General features: G+C 36.4%; 1 protein-coding gene across 1 annotated transcript; it reads right to left on the bottom strand.

The window, feature by feature from the left end:
- Positions 1–15997: 15997 nt before the first annotated feature.
- LOC131604614 (uncharacterized) lies at positions 15998–17575 on the bottom strand. Its single transcript, XM_058877044.1, has 3 exons — positions 17052–17575; positions 16566–16886; positions 15998–16397 (listed from the first exon to the last, which is right to left on the bottom strand). Exons 1-3 carry the CDS (start codon positions 17573–17575, stop codon positions 15998–16000), a joined length of 1245 nt encoding a protein of 414 aa, XP_058733027.1.
- Between the last annotated feature and the right edge of the window lie 3153 nt (positions 17576–20728).

Here is a 20728-nt window from a genome sequence, read left to right as displayed (position 1 = left end):
CTTATGCAGTTCTGACTGGAGACTTTCAAACGCTGTTTGAATGGTTCAAGGAGAATCCTCTTGAGGAGAATCCTGCAGTAGAGAATCTTGCTGTAGAGAATCCTGTTGCTGATACTCAAATGGTTCCAGCTTCTGTTGTTCCTACTATCATTGAGGACAATTATGTTGCTCTTCCTGATGTCCCTTCAACGTCTATATTGTTGGAAACTCTGAAGGAACTTCAGCAGAATCAAGCAACTGTCTTCAGTCGTCTGGACAAGAAGGATGACACCAATACTGAGTTCAGAACTTGAATGCAAAGATCTGAAGAATCTTCAAAGAAGCAAGCAGAAGACACCGCTGAGATCAAGAATCTTTTGGCAGCCTTAGCCTCTAAACTTAACCAGTCTTAGTCTGAGTCTTGTGTCTTAGTAAATTTCTTTGTTTCTTGCATCTGTTTTGTTTTTGCATTTGATTGTACTCTTCCCTCTGGTTATCAATGAAAATTTCTTTCTTCACTCTGTGTGTCTTTCATCTGAATCTTTTATTATTTTTGATGTTATGACAAAAAAGGGGAGAAACGTGTTATTTGAATTGATTTATAATGTCAGTTGCTGGGCTTAAGTCTCAAAATTCCTAACAAAAATTGCAATTTTTTTGTCTCTGATACTTTTTGCAGGAATGTGATAATCAGAACAAGCTCAAAAAGGGGAGAAACGTATCTGGAGAAAATCTTCCAAAGATTTGAAGCAAACAAAGCTTAATGTTCTGATACAAAATCTGAAGCAAGCTATGCTCTGATACAAGAATTTAAAGCTCTGATACAAAACCTGAAGCAAGCCATTTTTGATGCTCTGATAAAGCCAAGTGCTCTAAAGAAAAATTCAAAGCTTTGAAGCTGTCAAATGGAAGCTCTGAAAGAAAGCTCCGAATCATCTGAAGATTAAAGTTCAACGTGAAAGTCTCATCTGAAATGGAAAATACTCAGGGAAGTCTTTTATTTATAAATTCTTCTAGTATTAATTTCAGGGGGAGATTGTTAATCTCAGGGGGAGACATATTCACACACTCTGATTAATATGCTTTTATGCTATATCTGTGTATTGTCTTTTTCATCTGATATTCTAGATACAAATTCATATCAATTCTGTATGTTTTTGTCATCATAAAAAGGGGGAGATTATTAGAAGATGAAATGTTCTGATCAATAGTTCTAGTTTTGATGATAACATTATATATGAATTTTGTATAATACAATGTGGTACTCTAATTATTCACGTTTTCCATTTCAGGAAAATTCTAAGAGAGTATGCACAAAATCAGCATTCAGAAGCTCTGACCCAGAAGATCTGGATGGCTTCATCAGAACATGATCTGAAGACATCAGAAGATGGTCTTGAGAAAATCAGAACATGATCTGGAAAGCATCAGAAGATGGCAGTCAGAAGCAAGGCGCTAAAGATCTGAGGTATCACGCTACAAAGCACTTCCAAAGTCTGATGACTGAAGTTACATCTGCACCAACGCTGAAGACTCTGATATTCAAACGTTATTCTAATAGTCTGAGTCCAGAAGCAAGTACAAGATGAAAAGGCTACAATGTCAAATCTGTCTGACTGACAAAAGGAACGTTAGAAGTTACAAAAGGAAAATTCAGCAAAAGCAGTTGAAGCATGGCTCGAGGTAGTTGACACAAGAGTGAAACATTAAATGCAACAGTGTACTATTCACGCAAAGCATTAAATGCTACTCAACGGTCACATTTCTCACTGCCTATATAAGAGAAGTTCTGATGCTGAGGCAGCTAACAACTCTCGCTCCAAGTACCATTACGCTGCCAAAACGCAATCACACAAAAACAGAAAAGAACTTCATCTTCAACCTCACAAATTGTAATATCTTAGTGAGTGTTTAGAACTTAATCTTGAGATAAAAATCACTTGGTGATTATAGCTTATTAAGAAGCACATTATACTCTTGTATTATTGTTTACTTTTGTAAAAAGAATTTCCTAGAGTGATCAAGTTGTGATCTGTATACTCTAGAAGACTTAGAAGTTGTCTAAGTGGAAAACCATTGTTATCAAGGTTGATTAGTGGATTAAATCCTAAGTTGAGCTAAATCACTCTGTCAGGGGTGGACTGGAGTAGTTTGGTTAACAACTAACCAGGATAAAAATAACTGTGTGATTATTTTTTATCTGCCATTTTTAGAATCAACCCTTATTCAATCCCCCTTTTCTAAGTGTTTTTCACTCCTCCAGTAGAAAGTAAAGAGCGGAAAGTAAAGTCCTACATTATTACATGGCTTTGGGAGAGATACAATAGTAAACAAGCAAATAAGAGCGAAGAAAGCAAAGAAAGCGGTAAAAGGAATTACAAGGCCTCGGGGATAGGGAATACCTTTTTATCGAATGGGGATGGAACTTGCTACGAATTATTACAAAAAAACTCCAAATGGGAATTAAAAGCGGAAATTAGACGATTAAATGTAAGAATTAGTAACTTGCAAATATTCACAATAGTCCAATAGCTCAAAGTGGTACCTCAAAATCTAGTAATAGTGCATAAAATGATGTATGAGAAATGAAAAAAAATATGTAAAAATCAAAGGAAAAAATGTAAGGGAGAAAATATATTATATTATAATAAGTAAAATTAAAAAAATATCCTTTGTATTTTTCTTAATAAAACTAATTAATCTAATTCTAATATTTTTTGAATTTTTATATTTCTATTTTTTTTAGTTAAATTAAAGCCAAACTACATTATTCTATTTTAATTAAAATCTAAACTATTAGTACGTACATTTTAAAAAAAAAAATGATTACTCTAAACAAAACAAAAAAACTAAAGTGCAGACTTAAATTTATTAAAACTAAGAATTATTCTAAGTGAAAAGAATTATTCTAAGTGATGTCCTAAATAAAATTTACCATGAAATGAGGTTAGTCTACTATTAACTTAGAAATAAAAACAACACTTACTAATCTCAAGTTTCACTATGTTTTATATGCTTCCGTAGATGTATCTACGAAAAGAAACAAATTTTTTCCAAATATGGAGTGCTTCCAGATGTGTGTCATACCCTAATTTTTGACCCCCCTGAGATGGCATATCTTCAGGATTTTTCATCAGGTCAAGACAAGTTCCCAGAGCAGTCACTTCTCCATCTGGTATCCAATCGAGGATGCTCAAAGACAAGAAAGCTCAGGCAAAGGATCAATCAATACAAGGATTAGTCCCTAATACAATCATGAGGCTCAAAGACTTCACTTTTCTCATCTATGATTGATTAGACATCCAGTCATATGAGTACAGGTTTACTCAGGTCACCAGACTAGGGTTTTGAGCCTATCAAGGACTGAAATCAGGGATCACTTTTGGGAAACCCTAAAAAGCCTCAGGGAACCATTCAAAGACATCAATCATCTTCAAATAACTCATATTACAAGATCTACTGGACATCACACTTCAATTCAAAGTCTACAGTCATTATTTTCACATGGTCGACAAATTAGGGTTTTGACCTAATTCACCAAGATAGTTGACTTTTAATCAGGGCATGAATCCAAAACTCAAGACATGATTCAAGAATCTCTACTACCTCAATATAATCCATTTACATCATTCATTTGAGGAAAAGATCTTGTTTCTACACAAAAGCCCAAAAATTCACTTTGTCAGGAAAAAGTCAACTGTGAAGGATCATCATTGACTTTTAAGGTTTTTGGTCAAAAAATGACTTTCAAAGATCAATATCATCAATATATGGATGTCAAAGTCATTTGACCAAAGAAATTCAAAGAAATTCATCAAGGAGCAAAAAGTCGGGAATTAGGGTTTTTGAAGGCATGGTGAGAACTCAAAATTTCACCTACACAACTCAAAAAACTTCCAACATAAAAGTTGTAGATCTTGCAAAATAAAACAACATCTTACAAAGGAACTTTTTTCAAAAGATCAACCATTTATGAAGTTTTGGAAATTTTGAAGTTTAGGTCATAAACACTTAGAAATTTTTCTAAGTGTTTTAACCTAGTTTTCATCCAACTTTGGGCTCATTTTTCACAAATTTCCCAAATGATTCTGAAGAAGACATAAACTAATGATTTGAAGTAGATGTTTAGGGCTTTCCAAATTGTGTTCAACCTTCTCCAAATTCAATTTGAGCTAGGAGTTATGCTTGTTCAAAGTTGGCCTCATGAAGTGAAATTATAGGTCATGTACAATTTGAAACTTTGCAATTTTGTGCATTTTGCTTCACTAAATGATGCTACACGACCTCTAATACATCTGAAGACATGCCATACATTCAAATTCATCATTGCATAAGGATTAGAGAAGATTCCCAAAAACAAAGGCATGTGATTATGTAATGATTGCATTTTTGAATTTATGGCAAATGGTGAATCATCAAGGAATCTTGCTCTAAGCCAATTAGAACTCTCCTCTGAATCAGAAATGTTCCCTAAGATCATGCAAGATCAATGGTTGGGGAAGCTAGCCCGAAAATGCATCATTGCATTTGGGATATTTTCAAACTTTCTTCATGGCTAAGAAACCAAACTCACCTCATTAAGCAAGCTTACTATGATCAATTACTCTGAACCAATTCCCTATAAATAGAGGCCTCATTCTCATTCAGAAACCACACCAAAGCAACTCAATTCCTTGCTTTCTCTTTCTCTTCTCATGCTTATTGTTTTTCAAAGTTCTTTGGCAAGAAGAATCGTTTTCTTCAAACCAGAGCTCATCTTTGGAAAGTAAGCATTCTAACATCTCAAGGGAGGTCATTTGAGGTGATCCAAGCACCTGGATCACTTCTGTAAGTGGAGGAACACCATTGTTGCTCTCACTTTGGAGCATTTGCAGTTGGAGGTCCATGGAGTAATTCAGGAGGTTCTGAGCCAAGCCAATCATCCAGGCACATTCCTCAGGTCATAGTGAAGCTAACCAGATGGCTGCAGCTCATCTGTAACTCAAGAATCAACACCCTCCATGTTCACTTGAAGCTGAAATCGAGGGAGGACCATAGAGCAATTCAGGAGGATTCAAGCTCCAACAAGCATTCAGTTAGCATCATTGAGTCTCAGGGAAGCTATTGAGATCATTCATTCAAGCCCAGGTGCTCTCAATCATCCTCACGACCTCCATTTTCAGAGGTAAGTTCCTGAACCTCACTTCTCTAATTTAAGTACTCTTTGTGAAATAGCTCGATTCTATCTTGTTCAGCATCATCAGAGGATTGAAAACCCTCTATCATCATCCATTTATCTTGCAGTATAGTCATTTAATTTGATTTTGAAATTTTAGGGTTCTTCACGATTTCTGGTAAATTAGTTAGATGTAGTTAATATTAATTCATGTTAGTTACATATTTAGAATCGTGAGTGAATTTAGAGCAAGTTTCATGTTTACATCATTGCAAATGGTTGAGAGTTGAGAGAGTTCAGAAATTTGAATTGATGGAGCTTGAGGTTGAAGACGAAGATGGAGGGTGGCGCCATTTTTCAAATCTCTGAGCAAAGTTTGTTTTATTTTTAATGATAGGCATTCCCTTAACGACTGAACAAACTTGCCCTAGTGGCCTCCCATACGCCCTTAGTATCATCATGCCTCAAGTCTGGGGTTCGAATCCCCCTCGCCCCAGACTTTTTGATTCTTTTATTTTTCAAGGATTTGCAACTTGTTTTGAAACATAACCAAATGAAGGCAAGTCACTATCACCACACGCGCGTTGGCTCAGTGGTGTTTGTTTTGAGTGTGTGGCCTAGAGGGCGTGGGTTCAAACCCTCCAAGGGCCAAAACTATTTTTTTTTAACACACAATTTCTTTCATTTTCTCACAAACTTCACATATTTATTTAACCTATCAAATTAATTTATTTTCACTCCATTTTTCACACACTTATCATTTAATATACCTATTTTGTGAATAATCAAAAAAATCATAAAAATATTATTTATTTCATATATTTTTATTAGGTTTAAAATAGTATGTTTTAAGTGTTTTCTTAAATACTTTAAATACATATATTCACTTTGTTTCAACCTAATCATTTTGTAAATAAAGTTTATGATAAAACCCTAATTGTTTAGGTCTTAATTAAGTAAAAATCTTTATTTTTACTTTAATTAAGTTGACTTTTGTCAATTCTCAAAACTGTTTTCAATCTCCAAATAAATCAAATGATTAGGGTTTTCAAACAACAAAACCTTGTATCATTCAAAATCATTTTCAATTGCTTTTACACCAGTACTGTAAAGTACTGGGCCTCTAATAGAGTGTAAGTCCCAAAAACCTTCTCTTCTTAGCTTGTTTTCAAAACTGTATTTTCAAAATCTTCTTTCTGTTTTCAAAACATTCTTCTGGTATTTGAAGGGCATTATTCCCGGTGAAACTCTTCAGATACCTATGTGACCTTTGTCCATCTTCACTTCTTCTGTTTTCAAAAACCATTAACTGTTTATCCTATATATTCAACTGTTATCCATCAATTACTGGTAAGGCTCTGTACATACTTCTTCAAAGGCCTCCACTCCATCCAGGTTAGGCTTTACAAGCTTTCAATTTACAGTCTTTATTTAAATTACTGTCAAATATAAACTGTACACATATTTGTTTAGAACTACGTTTGAGTATAAACCTTAGGACAGTTAAACTATATATATATTATAGGAATATGGCCTAGGATTGAGAATGTCTTCCCGGTGAAGGCTCTTTCCTAATTAGAGATCTGTAGTTCAAACCCCCAAGATGAATTATTCCCGGTGAAACATCTTGGTAAAAACCTTAGAATCCAAATAATAGGACACATCCACCCAAAGAGGAATTATTCCCGGTGAAACCTCTTACCCATTTGCTTAGAGCCAAAATAAGTTCAAAACTACATAGCTTTCTCTTGTGCTATAACAAGGACCCCCGATTAGCCTCCTCTTGGGCTTTGTACAAGGACCCACAGGCTTCTTAAAAGCATTTCCAGCTTTCTCTTGAGCTTGTATACAAGGACCCATCAGGTTTCTTATAAACATAGGAACAGGTCTTTAGCCACCTTTTAGCCTACCCTGGTGAGTTTCTTCCAATTTAAACCAGACTTTAAACAAGCTAAGTTTGTCTCAATTTTGCATTGAGTACACTTTTTGGAATGAGAGACATGGACAGTCTCTGTCACCCTTATCTTCATCAATCTTCCTTAGCAGAGTCTAGGATCCATGTTTGATCATCCTCAGCATTGAGTCAGCCTTCATCTTGGGCTTTAAACAAGAAGTCTCCACTAGATAATCTTTCTGCCCTTCATTTTAAACCCCTGGAAAGGGTTAGCCTCCAACATCTGTCTAAAATAAAACCCCTGGAAAGGGTTAGCCTCCAACATCTGTCTAAAATGTCAAACCCCTGGAAAGGGTTAGCCTCCAAAGTCAATTAATAAAAAGTCAAAAAAAATAAAGATTCATTTCTCTTAGGAGATAATTTCCCCAAAAGAGTCAAAACCCCTGGAAAGGGTCAGCCTCCAAAAAAACATGATAAAAGTCAGTCTTTTAATAGACAAATTCACCAGCTGAGTCAAAATCCCTGGAAAGGGTTAGCTTCCAAAGAAAAACAGTCTTTTTAATCTCCAGTAGAGTTAAAACCAACAAAAACAGTTAGCCTCAACCTTGGGCTTCATACAAGGCACCAAACAATAAAACTCCCCTGTCAAGAGTCAGCCTCAACCTTGGGCATTGTACAAGGCAGATAATAGAGTCTCCCCAGTGAGTTCTTCATCATTCAGTAGCCACAACCTTGGGCTTTGTACAAGGCAGATAAACCATACTTTCATGTGTCAAAGATTCCTAACACTTAAGATCTTTCCCCATATAGTCATCCATACTCAATTCATTTATTTAAGAGTCCGCCACAACCTTGGGCTTTGTACAAGGCAGAAAATAATGTTTTTCATAGCTAGAGTCAGCCACAACCTTGGGCTTTGTACAAGGCACATAAATAGAGTCTCCCTCAGTAGAGTCAGCCTCAATTCTGGGCTTTGTACAGAACACCAAATAAAATCCATCAAATAAATACTCTCCAAATAGAGTCAGCCTCAATTCTGGGCTTTGTACAGAACACTAAAATACCCTGTAATTAATCCTCAATGGAGTCATCTCTCAGAGTCAATAATATTAATTAATCAATCAAAAAGCCTCAAGCTTGGGCCTCATACAAGCCAGCTAAATTCAAATCTTTTATACAGTAGATAGACATAGCTTATCTCTATAGAGAGATATTTTTACTACTCTACCACATTCAAACAAACAAACATTTCAATTTCAATTTCAATCAAAGTCTCCCATTTAGGACTCTGAAAGACATGCTCTGGCACATCCCCAGACTTGTACACTTTCCCTAATTTGGACGAGCATCTTTCTTTCATTTAAGAGGCATCTGACTGGCATACTTGCATACACCCAAGTAAGGTCCCCCTCTTGAATGAAATGAATTCAGTTATTCTGTCACTCTTTCAAAATGTTTGTGGTAGAATAGTACAAATACCTCTCTGTAGAGATGATTTCATGTCTCTTTACTGTAAACAGAGATTTAATTCCAAGCTTCAACCTTGAGCTTCAAGCAAGGCACCAAAAAAACAATTAATTTCCCTAGTTAGTTCCCCGAACTACATTAAGCTCTGACTTCCACTAGGGATATGTAGGCATGAGGTTCACAAGGAATCTCAGCGAGCTAATAAAATACCAAAAATAGTCAGTCAGTCTGTCTGTCTGTCTGTCTTTTCAAATCAAATCAATTCCTTCTCCTAACACAAAGGAGAAACTTTCCCAATCATTAGCAGCAAACACAATCACAATGACACAGAGAAGGTTCCTGTAGAGTACTACAGATATGTAGGGTGTTTAAACACTTCCCTATGTATAACCGACCTCCCGGACTCCAGAATTTCTAGTCTAGGTGAAATCCCCACACTTAGCAAACTCCTAGGGTTTAGTTGAGATCTTTTTTCCCCTTTCCTACTCGTAGGACAAATAAGAAAGTTCGTGTGATATCGTAGGAAGAACTGAAATAAAATTCATCCCGCCACGGGCGCATTCTCCTTCCAAATTTCGCGTGAAGGGTCTAGCGTGCCGTCCTCCCAAGTGAAACGGGGAGGTAAAAGAAAACGACACCACAATGTGCATCTACGGAAGCAGGAGACAAAATTAGAATTTTACGTGGTGTATAAGACATCCATGAGATTGGTTGAGAAATGGTCATAAAAAAAAATAAAACAAACTCTAATACTTTTTTAAAAAAAAACGTGACATCTAATTTTTTAATGGTTTTTATTAATAAACACTAAAGATAAGAGATAATAGTCCTAAAATTAACCTAGTGCTATACTAAAATTTGACATATAAAAAGGAAATTCTAAAGTGACAAAGAATAAAAAGTAGAAGAAAAATCAACATTAAGGGAGATGGGATTCGAACTCACCTCTCTCCACACTATGCATTACTTACTTTCACTCCATTATCCACTGTGCCATTGCACTTATTCGAAATAAGATTGCATTTGCAAATATATGAAGGGTAAGGCAATGTACCTCAACTCGAGTGTAGTAGCCAAATGAATCATGGAGAAAACCCAAATTACCAGAAATCTCTTGATCCCATACCTTAAAATCCATTTCGAACTAAGGTGCTTAATTGTATGAATGCACGTTATGCAAGTGACTTAAGGGAGTGTATGCATATGAAATGGGAAGCGTAAGTCAGAAAAAATGAAATCGGGAGGGCAATTTTTGGGGTGCAACACACTCAAATAAAAGCATGGGAATATTCTTGGGTTGAACCACGTTTGAAGCTCAAAGATGTGATGCAACAGCAGACTAGAGACCCTAAGAATCTGAGAACAGTGGCAGAATTAGTGAATGAAGGAGGCAATTGGAAATGGTACTTGCTGGAAAAAAAACAAGTTCACAAAAGAAAAACATGATAAAATACAGGCTATATGTCCTCATGTAATGCATGAGATTGCTAAGGACACTTTCCTATGGGGAGGATGAGCAAATGGAAACTTCACAATCTCTAGCATATATGAAAGAGACAGTGACACACGCCAAAGAGAAGTGAAGAAACAGTGGAAGATAATATGGCGTCTGCAAGTACTAGGGAGAATCTGAATGTTTGTTTAGTTGATACACCAGCATGGCCTCAAGATCAATAGGTACTTTAGTAAGTTAAAATTAAGAGATAGTTTGTATGCTGACTGTAAGGACCAGGAGGAAACAACCTTACATTTAATGAGAGATTGTAAAATGGTTAAGCAGATTTGGAACCCACTAGTTTATAATTGAAACAAATAAGCTTTTTTTCAACACTAAGTTAGAAGAATGGATGGCTATGAACATGCAGCAAAATCAAAGTAAGGATACAACTGATTGGCAAGCTTTGTGTAGCCTCGACATGTCATAGTATATGGAGATGGAGGAATCAAATAATTCATGAAATTAAGATCAAATTGTGCCCCCGAAAGAGAATTGGACATGCCTTAATATTGATGGGGCATTGAAAGCTAGAAATGTTGGATATGGGAGAGTTTTTAAATACTGGATAGGCGGCTATGCTAAACACATAGGTCAGTGCAACATTTATTTTACTGAACAATGAGGAGTCCTTGTGGGACTAAAAATTGCTTGGAAAAAAGGCTAAATGAAACTTTCCAAACAAGTAAACAACAAACAAGTTGTGGAAGCTCTGACTAAGAAGAATAGAGACCCAAGACAAGGGTGCAACATGATTAGAAGAATCCTACATTTGGAAAATAGTATTGGCGAATAACGTGTGGAGCATATCTACTGGGAAGCATATCACTGTTATTACTAATAATTAGAGGTAATTCATCGTCACAATTACCTTGGATTGGAGACCGCTCTACAATTTCCAATTTAGTCCGAGTTTCGAATCTTGACCTGATTGCCCAAGATTAATTGGACAAAATATGTCATGCCCCTTGTGTTCATTGACTTCTAATCAACTGAGTCATTTATAAGAGATGTTGCTGCTGAAATAGTTTCGTCTGTCGGGATGACTTTTGGCCATTAGTCGTACCTTGTGCAGATTCTTCCTGATGCTAACATTTGAAATTATGTAGCAGGATATGTTTAATAATGAATTCATGAGATGCAATGCATATGTCTGTCTTGAGTTTTTGAAAAACATTAAAACATGAGGTGTAAAAGCGTGATATTTGTAAGAACGTGAAGGCATGTAGTCCTTTCATTGGATTTGAAAAGGGTCATCGAGGCATATCGTTCGCCATAAAATTGTCCCTACCATAAAGAGGGCAGGTAGTCTTTAGGGAAGGATATATAGTTATTTAGGCAACCAGTGAGGATACCTTAGCATTCGAAGGGACGATCATCATTTTACCGAGGCAACATAGAGGGATTAGATCTCATATGATGATTTTATTCGTAGGTAGCAGGCTAAGGTATCCTCGTATTCGAGGGACTTGACTATTTTTAAATCGAAAGGCAACAGGCAACAGGCAGCATAAGAAGGGTTACCATTAAAGGTGTATGTGTGTGTCATAATCAGGTGATTCAATTCAGATATTTATCTTGTAAAATTAGTGATCTAAATTAATTAACAATCTTATCACTCCTTAGGATTACTAACCACACAGTTATATTGTACAGAAATTAAACTGCGGAAAATTAATCCTAAACTATTACAAGGTTTCGGGTGGGGGATTATATAGCCAAAAACCCGTGGACGCAGAAAATAAAAGGTAGAAATTTAAAGGGCAGAAAATAAACCTATAGCTATTACAAGGCTTTGGGGCAGATACAATATAGTGAAGAAATGAGCGCGAAAATAAAGCCTAATTAATTATAACAAGCCACAAGGGTAAACCACAAAAATAAGACAGGATAAACTCGAATGATTGCAAGGAAAATTAAAAGGGAAGAATAAAAGGTTTTTGAAAATTGAAGGGCAAACCTTAAAAAGGCTGATTAAAAACCTAAATGGGTAAAAGCCTAAAAATTATTTATGGTTAAAATCTAAGTGAAACCCTAATCCTAATTAAACCAAAAATTAACCCTAATTGTTCTAATTAATTAACCTAATTAAGTAATTAACCCTAATTATTTTAACTAATTAAAATAATTAACTAAATTATTTAACTAATTATTAACTAATTAAATAAACTAATTAAAATAATTAACAAAATTATTTAACTAATTATTTACTAATTAAATAAACTAATTAAAATTAATTAAAAGAATTTGTTATTATTTTATTTTTAAAAAAAGGGTTTTAATTTTTAAAAAGAGAAAGTTTTAGTAAAAAACATATAAGAAAAAGTAATTAAATAAAAAGAAATAAAAAAAATTAGAAAAACCTAGCACAGGATCACGTGTTGCAGGCCTCTGGATGTCCATGGTGCACTTGCGCGTCCAGAGGCATTGGATGGAATGGAGCGAAGATATGAGGGTTGATATGAGGGGGTGTATCCTATGCACGTGGGCGAGAGCACGCCAGATCCGTCTGGAATAAAAAAAAGTGACGCGCGCTTTTCATTTGAAATCGGCCAATCACATGATGACACGGGGTCATCTTCAACCTTGGGCCGTCGTTTTAGCCCTGGAACTTTTAGCTACGGTTGTTGAACCGTCACTGCAACACCTGCGACTAGCCAAAATTGCATACAAGCAATTTAAAAATCCCTAAATTTAAAACATGAACCCTAATATGGCAATCTACGGCAAACGTGCATGAGAACGCAATTAAACCTCCAGAAACAATCAACACAGCATCACGAACAATAATATGCAAGCAAATTTCAATATGGATGCGTGAATTGTCATACCCGAGTTCAAGTTATCAGTGACATACCGTGGCTTAGATGGAGATAATTCTGGGGGTGTTGATGTCGCGTGAGTATCCAAACAGCTTCAGAAACCTTCAAGGATTGTATTGCAACCTTTAGAATGCCTTGAAATTTCTCCAAACTCCAAAACCGAATTGGTGTCCTTGAGTGAAAAATTTGCTTCTTGAATAGGGTTTGATGCTCAGAATTTTCGTGTCCTTGGCATTTGAATAAGTTTTATACTTATAGTGGAAGGGTTTAGATCAACAATTTTGAAGTAAATCTTGATGAATCAAAGATTGAGGTTTTGGAAAATTTGATTTGTAAATACTTCTAAAATAGGCCAATTTCAATCCAATCTTTTATCAATCTTCTTTGCACGAATTTGTTATGAAATAATGCATATTTTGGTGATTGATTATGGTTGAAAAATAGATCAAATCAAATCTTTTCTATTTTCCTTCAAATATTTGATTAAACTGACTTTTTTTAATGAATAAAAATTCATAAAAAATCATATAGTCATCAATAACTTGTGGCAATTAGATTTTATGCTTTGGATAACTTGAGGATCAAGATTGAATCTTAACAAGTTGGGCCCATTTGCAAGAAAAACTCATTTTGGACCATTATTTACTTCACATTTTCCACTCAAATTTGTCCAATTTTGACAAGGCATATCTCCCTCAATTTTTAAGATATGGAAGAGTTCTAGGACTTTTTGGAAACCTCAAGATTTCCTCTACAAGCCACTTTGGAACCCTTTTTCCATTTGAGGATTTTATCTTGATGATATGGGCTTTGACAAAAAACTGCTTTTGGTTGACTTTTAGAAAGGACCTGTAATGTTTTGGCTCATATCTCCAAAATGAAGCATTTTTGGACTTGGCTTTTGAGAGGCAAAGTTGTATGGAATTCAATTTCCTTCAAAATAGGCTTTGGTTAGGAAATTCTTGATGTTCCATGTGAATCATGATCAACCCTTGATCAAATTATGAATATTACTTCAAAATAAGGATATTGACCAAAAATCAGGAATTTTGACTGTATTTTGACCACAGTTGACTTTGAGGTCAAACTAGTTGACTGTTGACTTTCTGAGCTTTTGATTGAGCAATCTTGTGAATCAGAGCTTGAAATTTGGTGTGAGGATTCTTTGAGGAATATGAGAAGCCAAGATGTCCAATTGAGGTATTCAGAACCTGATTTTACCTTGAGAGAAGCAAAACCCTAGTTGTGGGGGTTATTGGTAAGTGAGCTTATTTCTCAGTGCTTGAGCCAAATTATTTGAAATATGATGGGAAAATTTTGAGGTATGACACCAGAGTATATACTCTCTCGATTGTTAATAACATCTCCTGTTTGGGATGCAATTCTTGCTGGGGAAGAGAATACTCTTCAAACCAATCTTCATTATCAAAAGATTCATTCCGAGAAGAAAACCCGTTGAAAAGGGGAACATATTTCGAGAAGAAAACCTATCTCTGGATAGAGACAACTTGTATCAAGACTTAGCTGCTCTATGGGATAAAATTTGTCGGTGCTTTTGCTTCTTGTTTCGAGAATCAACTCTCCTGGGGATTTTAGGTCTACATTTACCTCTGTGTTCAAGAGTCTTAAGAAAATGTTCTATCTCTTTATTTTGAAAAAAACAACTTTTGACTTTGTTTCAAATCCGTTAATTAAAAAACAGAATTTTGCAAGATAGAATAAAAATAAGAATTCCAAGTTTTCATTAATGGAATGGTAGTCTGCGAACGGCAAGACTCCATGGATTACAAAGTTTGAAAATGGTAACTTTTTCAGGAAAGGGTACACTGAAATACAATGATCACTAGTCTCCCTATCAACTTTAAATATCACGCGTACGCTGACGTCGGTTGAGAGTCTTTATAAAATCTTCAGGATGGTCAGGTGATATCGGATGTGGTTACTTGCCATATTCACTAATTTTTGCATGAATTGCTTTTGCAGCTTTTCAATTCATTGGGATGTTTTCCTTTATTGTCTCTAATTTTTTCCTAGACCGCCCTTTCAGGTTTTTAGTCCACCGAGACGCTCATTTTTACCTAAGTCGCCCTTTCGGGTTTTCAACTTAGCGAGCTTCTTTCTTTTTCTTTCTTTAGGCGAAGTATTTCTTGACCATATCGGTATTCACAGGACGTGGGAATTCTTCACCATCCATAGTCGTAAGAGTCAAAGCTCCACCTGAGAAGGCTCATTTGACAATGTATGGGCCTTCATAATTGGGAGTCCATTTGCCCCTAGGATCTGGTTGAAGAGTTAATATCTTCTTGAGCACGAGATCGCCTTCCTTGAATATTCGAGGTCTGACTTTCTTATCAAAGGCTCTCTTCATCCTTTCTTGGTAAAGCTGACCGTGGCATAATGCGTCATTCTTTTTTCTTCAATAAGATTCAACTGATCATATCTAGCTTGACACCATTCAGCTTCTGATAATTTGGCTTCATGAGGATCCTCAAGGAGGGAATCTCAACCTCTATCGGGAGTACGGCTTCCATTCCATATACTAAGGAGAAAGGTGTTGCCCCAGTCGAAGTGCGAACTGTAGTACGGTACCCATGCAGAGCCAGAGGGAGCATTTCATGCCAGTCCTTGTAAGTTACAACCATCTTCTGGACAATCTTTTTGATATTTTTGTTAGCTGCTTCTACCGCTCCATTCATCTTAGGACGGTAGGGAGAGGAATTGTGATGCTCAATCCTGAACTCACTACATAACTCTTTCATCATCTTGTTATTCAGATTAGAGCCATTATCAGTAACGACCCAGTTGGGTAGGCCGTAGAAATAGATGAGATTGTTCTTGATAAATCTTACTACCACTTATCTAGTAACATTGGCGTAAGAGGCAGCTTCGACCCATTTGGTGAAGTAGTCAATGGCGACCAGGATGAAACGATGTCCATTTGAAGCCTTAGGTTCAATCATTCCAATCATATCAATTCCCCACATAGAGAAAGGCCATGGAGAGGATATAACATTGAGAAGCGTCGGAGGCACATGGATCTTATTAGCATAGATCTAGAATTTGTGGCACTTCTTCACATATCTGTAACAGTCAGATTCCATTGTCATCCAATAGTAACCCGCTCTTAGTATCTTTCTTGTCATTGCATGTCCGTTGGCATGAGTGCCAAAAGATCCTTCATGGATTTATTGCATTAATTGGTTTTCTTCGTGTCTATCCACACATCTGAGCAATACCATATCAAAATTCCTTTTGTAGAGCACATCTCCAGTTAGGAAGAAATTACCAGACAATCTTCTCAATGTTCTTCTGTCTTTGCTAGATGCCCCAGGTGGGTACTCTTGTTTTTGTAAGAAGATTTTGATGTCATAAAACCACGGCTTGTCATCTGTGACAGCTTCAGCAGTGAATACATGAGTCGGCCTATCCAGGCGCATGATTGTAATTTGAGGAGCTTCATTTGGAAACTTCACTTGATACATTGAAGCTAGAGTAGCCAATGCATTTGCCATTTGATTTTCCTCACGAGGTATGTGATGGAATTCAACTTTGTTGAAGAAGGCAAGCAGTCTTCGGGCGTAATCTCTGTAAGGAATTAAACCAGGATGACGGGTCTCCCATTCTCCTTTGATCTGATTAATAATTAGAGCAGAATCTCTATATACATCCAGAATCTTGATTCTAAGATCAATGGCTTCTTCTAGTCCCATGATACAAGCTTCGGACTCAGCCATATTGTTGGTGCAGTCGAACATCAGTCTTGCAGTAAATGGTACATGAGAACCTTGTTGCATAACAATGATTGCCCCAATTCCTTTACCATAAGCATTAACAGTTCTATTAAAGATCAAACCCCATCGGGATTCGGGATCAGGTCCTTCTCCATGTAAAGGTTCTTCGTAATCTTTTGATTTCAAATACATGATCTCTTTGTCTGGGAAATCTTCTTGTAAAGATTGATTATCATCAATAGGTTGGGAGGCCAAATGATTGGCTAAAACACTTCCTTTGATGGCTTTTTGGGCACGATATTGGATGTCGTACTCTGATAATAACATCTGCCAGCGGGCAATTCTTCCAGTCAACGCAGGCTTTTAAAATAAGTATTTTATTGTATCCATTTTGGATATGAGATATGTCGTCTGAGTCAACATGTACTGCCTTAGCCGGCGAGCAGCCCATACGAGAGTGCAACAAGTTTTCTCGAGTAGTGAATATCTTGTTTCACAGTCAATATACTTTTTGGTCAAGTAATAAATGGCATACTCTTTTAGACCAGACTCGTCTTGCTGACCTAGGACACATCCCATAGAATCTTCAAGTACGGTCAAATACATGATCAAAGGTCTTCCTTCCATTGGAGGGCTTAAGATTGGAGGTTCCAGCAGGTATTCTTTGATATCCTCAAAAGCTTTTTGACATTCTTCTGTCCATTTACATTCTTGGCCCTTGCGGAGAAGCTTAAAAATCGGTCCACAAGTTGCAATCATGTGAGATATAAATCTGGAGATGTAATTCAATCGTCCGAGAAATCCTTTGACTTGTTTTTCTATTCTTGGAGGAGGCATTTCTCGAATGGCTTTGACTTTGTCGAGATCAACCTCAATACCCCTTTGGCTAACGACGAAACCTAATAATTTTCCAGAGCGGACACCAAATGTGCATTTGCTTGGATTCAGACGCAGCTTGTATTTTCTTAAACGTTGGAACAACTTCAGTAGGTGCCCCACATGTTCTTCTTCTGATGCAGACTTGGCAATCATGTCATCCACATAAACTTCAATTTCTTCAACTTCAGTGGAAGAGAGTCGTCATGGCTCTTTGGTAAGTTGCTCCAGCATTCTTCAGACCAAATGGCATCACACGGTAACAAAACGTGCCCCATGGTTTCATAAAAGTTGTTTTCTCCATATCTTCAGGTGCCATCATGATTTGATTGTAACCTGAGAATCCATCCATAATTGAGAAGACTTTAAACTTAGCAGTGCTATCTACCAGCATGTCAATATGGGGTAGCGGGAAATCATCTTTTGGAGTTGCTCTGTTTAAGTATCTTTAATCAACACACATTCTGACTTCTTCATCCTTCTTGGGAACGGGCACTATGTTGGCCAACCATTGAGGATATTCTGATGTGACGAGGAAACCAGCGCTAATTTGCTTTTGTACCTCTTTTTTGATCTTGTCTGCCATATCTGGGTTAGTTCTCCTCAACTTCTACTTTACAGGCGGACATTCTGGTTTTAACGGTAATATGTGCTCTACAATAGTGGTATCCAACCGAGACATATCTTGTTAGCTCCAAGAAAAGACATCCACATATTCTATTTACAAATCAACCATTTCCTCTTTGACGCTTGCTTCTAACAATGCCCTAATTCGCACTTCTCTTTTATCTTCTTTAGTACCTAAATTGATTACTTCCAAAGGCTCTTTGTGCGGCTCAATGATCTTTTCCTCGTGCTCAAGTAGACGGGTGATCTCTTCAGGGATCTCTTCATTACTCTCTTCTTCAGCTTCGTACACAGGTATTCAAAGTTGGGAGAGGGCCTAGGATCATTGTTTTCAACGGGTTTATCAAGAGATAATCTGCACATGATTTATGTTTTGCTTCTAGGAATAAATAAAAGAAAAGGTGTATGTGCAAATTTTGAAAAACAATTTTTATTGATTTTATGGGTATTTTAGATGTTACCATTTTCAGAAAAAGATAAGCTGTAATACGGTGGGAGAACTGACTTTTTGAAATGTGCGGATAGCAAGAGTCGCAACCGACTTTTATTTTATTCAATTAGGAAAGTAAAAAAGAACATGAAAGACCTTTGAAAGATTTTGAGTTCGGGGGTAGGTTATACAAAGGGTAGGTGTAAGAACCCTTTGCATCCATGGTTATCCATGGGCTCTTAATTGCTTAGCTCACTTGTTTGTTTGAATTGTTTGAAAAGTGTCGTGTGTGATTAGAAAAGATTTTTGAATAAGGACTTTAACTTGTAAATAAGTGTAGCCTTTTGGGAATTATTTGAAAAGCAGGTGTGAAAAGCATTTTGAATTTTGAATTGATTGTGAGCAAGCAGTTAAAAGCTACCTACCCTAAGATTGTCTTTCTTGTTCTTTAAGTTTTCGTTCGAAAGGGCTATCCATACCATAAAGAGAGCAAGTAGTCCTTTCATTGGATTTGAAAAGGGTCATCGAGGGTTATCGTTCGCCATAAGACTGTCCCTACCATAAAAAGGGCAGGTAGTCTTTAGGGAAGGATATAATAGTCATTTTAGGCAACCAGTAAGGATACCTTAGCATTCGCAGGGACGATCATCATTTATCGAGGCAACATCGAGGGACAAGATCATTTCATTGTTTAGGCAACTCGAAAGGACTATGATCTTTGATGATGATAATGAACTGAGGGAAACATTTGCTAAGGCATCCTCGTATCCGAGGTACTTGACTATTTTTAATCGAAAGGCAACAGGCAACAAGAGGGATTACCCTAAAGGTGTGTGTGTGTGCACCAATCATGTGATTATATTCAGAAAGTTTATCTTTTAATTAGTGAGCTATATTCAGTTATTAGTTGCCACTCCCTAATTTACTAACCACGCAGTTAATGAAAATAAACAGTTATAATGTACAGAAAATAAAGGCAGGGATTAAAGGCAGGAATATTGACCGGTAAAATAGCAAGTGTACTATTTTTACTGATGTAGTAATAAGGGAGTTAATTTCCCAGGCATCGAACTCGCGAACTGCGTAGGAATTATATGTTTCACAATAGTGCAATTGAATAAAAAGTCATTGGGGTGTTTGAATTTGATTTTTAATTTAAATAACAGCTTATGTAAAACGAAGGGATGAAATAGTTTGCCTAATGAAAATATGCGAAGACCAGTTAGGATAGGTGTGTGAATCGCTCTGTAACGAAATAATTACCAATTAACAGATTAACTTAAGAAATTCTCAACTACCAATGCCGAACATTGATTTTTCCTAATTCCTTAGTGAAAAACTTCTTGAGATTAAAACCATCTTTTCATTCCTGATCACGATAATTTTATACCAAGATTCTATAAGACATAGTCTGGATATTATGATCGCTATTCATCAAACCCTTATTCCTAAGTGGTTATCAGTGATAACGTTATGATTAAAAAGCATTGAGACGGTTTGTCAGACCAAATCCCAATCGTGAATCAACAAAATACTTTCCAATATAATGAAGCAATAAGAACTTTTAATCATAAACTCAACTTCATAAAGATAATCTGAAAACAAACGGTAAAGGTAATTCGTTACATCACATGATCCAGGGACATCACCCTAACAAGTAATAGTTTAGCTACTCATGGAAAATGTCAAGATAACATAAATTAAGGATGAAGACATTACAATAAGAGAAGTGTGAATGGATCTTTAATTGCGGATGCTCTTGAAGATTTCTTCGCCGCAAACCCTATCGCTTCCAATCCCCTGTTCTATCGTTCTTCAGTAATCAAAAAGTGATTTTCTCCTCTCCAAACAGTGACTAAATATCTCTCAGCAATTATTTTGCTTCGAAAAGTCCATAATGCCCTTCCTTAAGTGACTGATTCAAGGATTTGAAAACAAATATTTTTCTGCGCGCAAGTCTGACACGGCCGTGTCACAGGACACGGGTGGCCGTGTTAGATCTCTGACTTCTTGGCTTTCACAACATTTAAGCATTTCTCTTCAGCAAGTGTGACACGAACGTGTCACATGACACGGGTGGCCGTGTCACAGCTCTGTCTCACCAAAACTCACTTCTTCTTGTCTCGAATCGTGCTTTGTATCTGCATAACTTAAAACACTACCAACACAAGATCAAAAGCAATGGGAAAACAACAAAAACTAAAAAAGATAACACACAAAATTCATATACGAAAATAAACAGAACTAACAAG

Source organism: Vicia villosa, linkage group LG5 (genome assembly GCF_029867415.1).
Source record: "Vicia villosa cultivar HV-30 ecotype Madison, WI linkage group LG5, Vvil1.0, whole genome shotgun sequence".
Lineage (NCBI taxonomy): Eukaryota > Viridiplantae > Streptophyta > Magnoliopsida > Fabales > Fabaceae > Vicia > Vicia villosa.
This window is presented reverse-complemented; position numbering and strand designations above follow the sequence as displayed.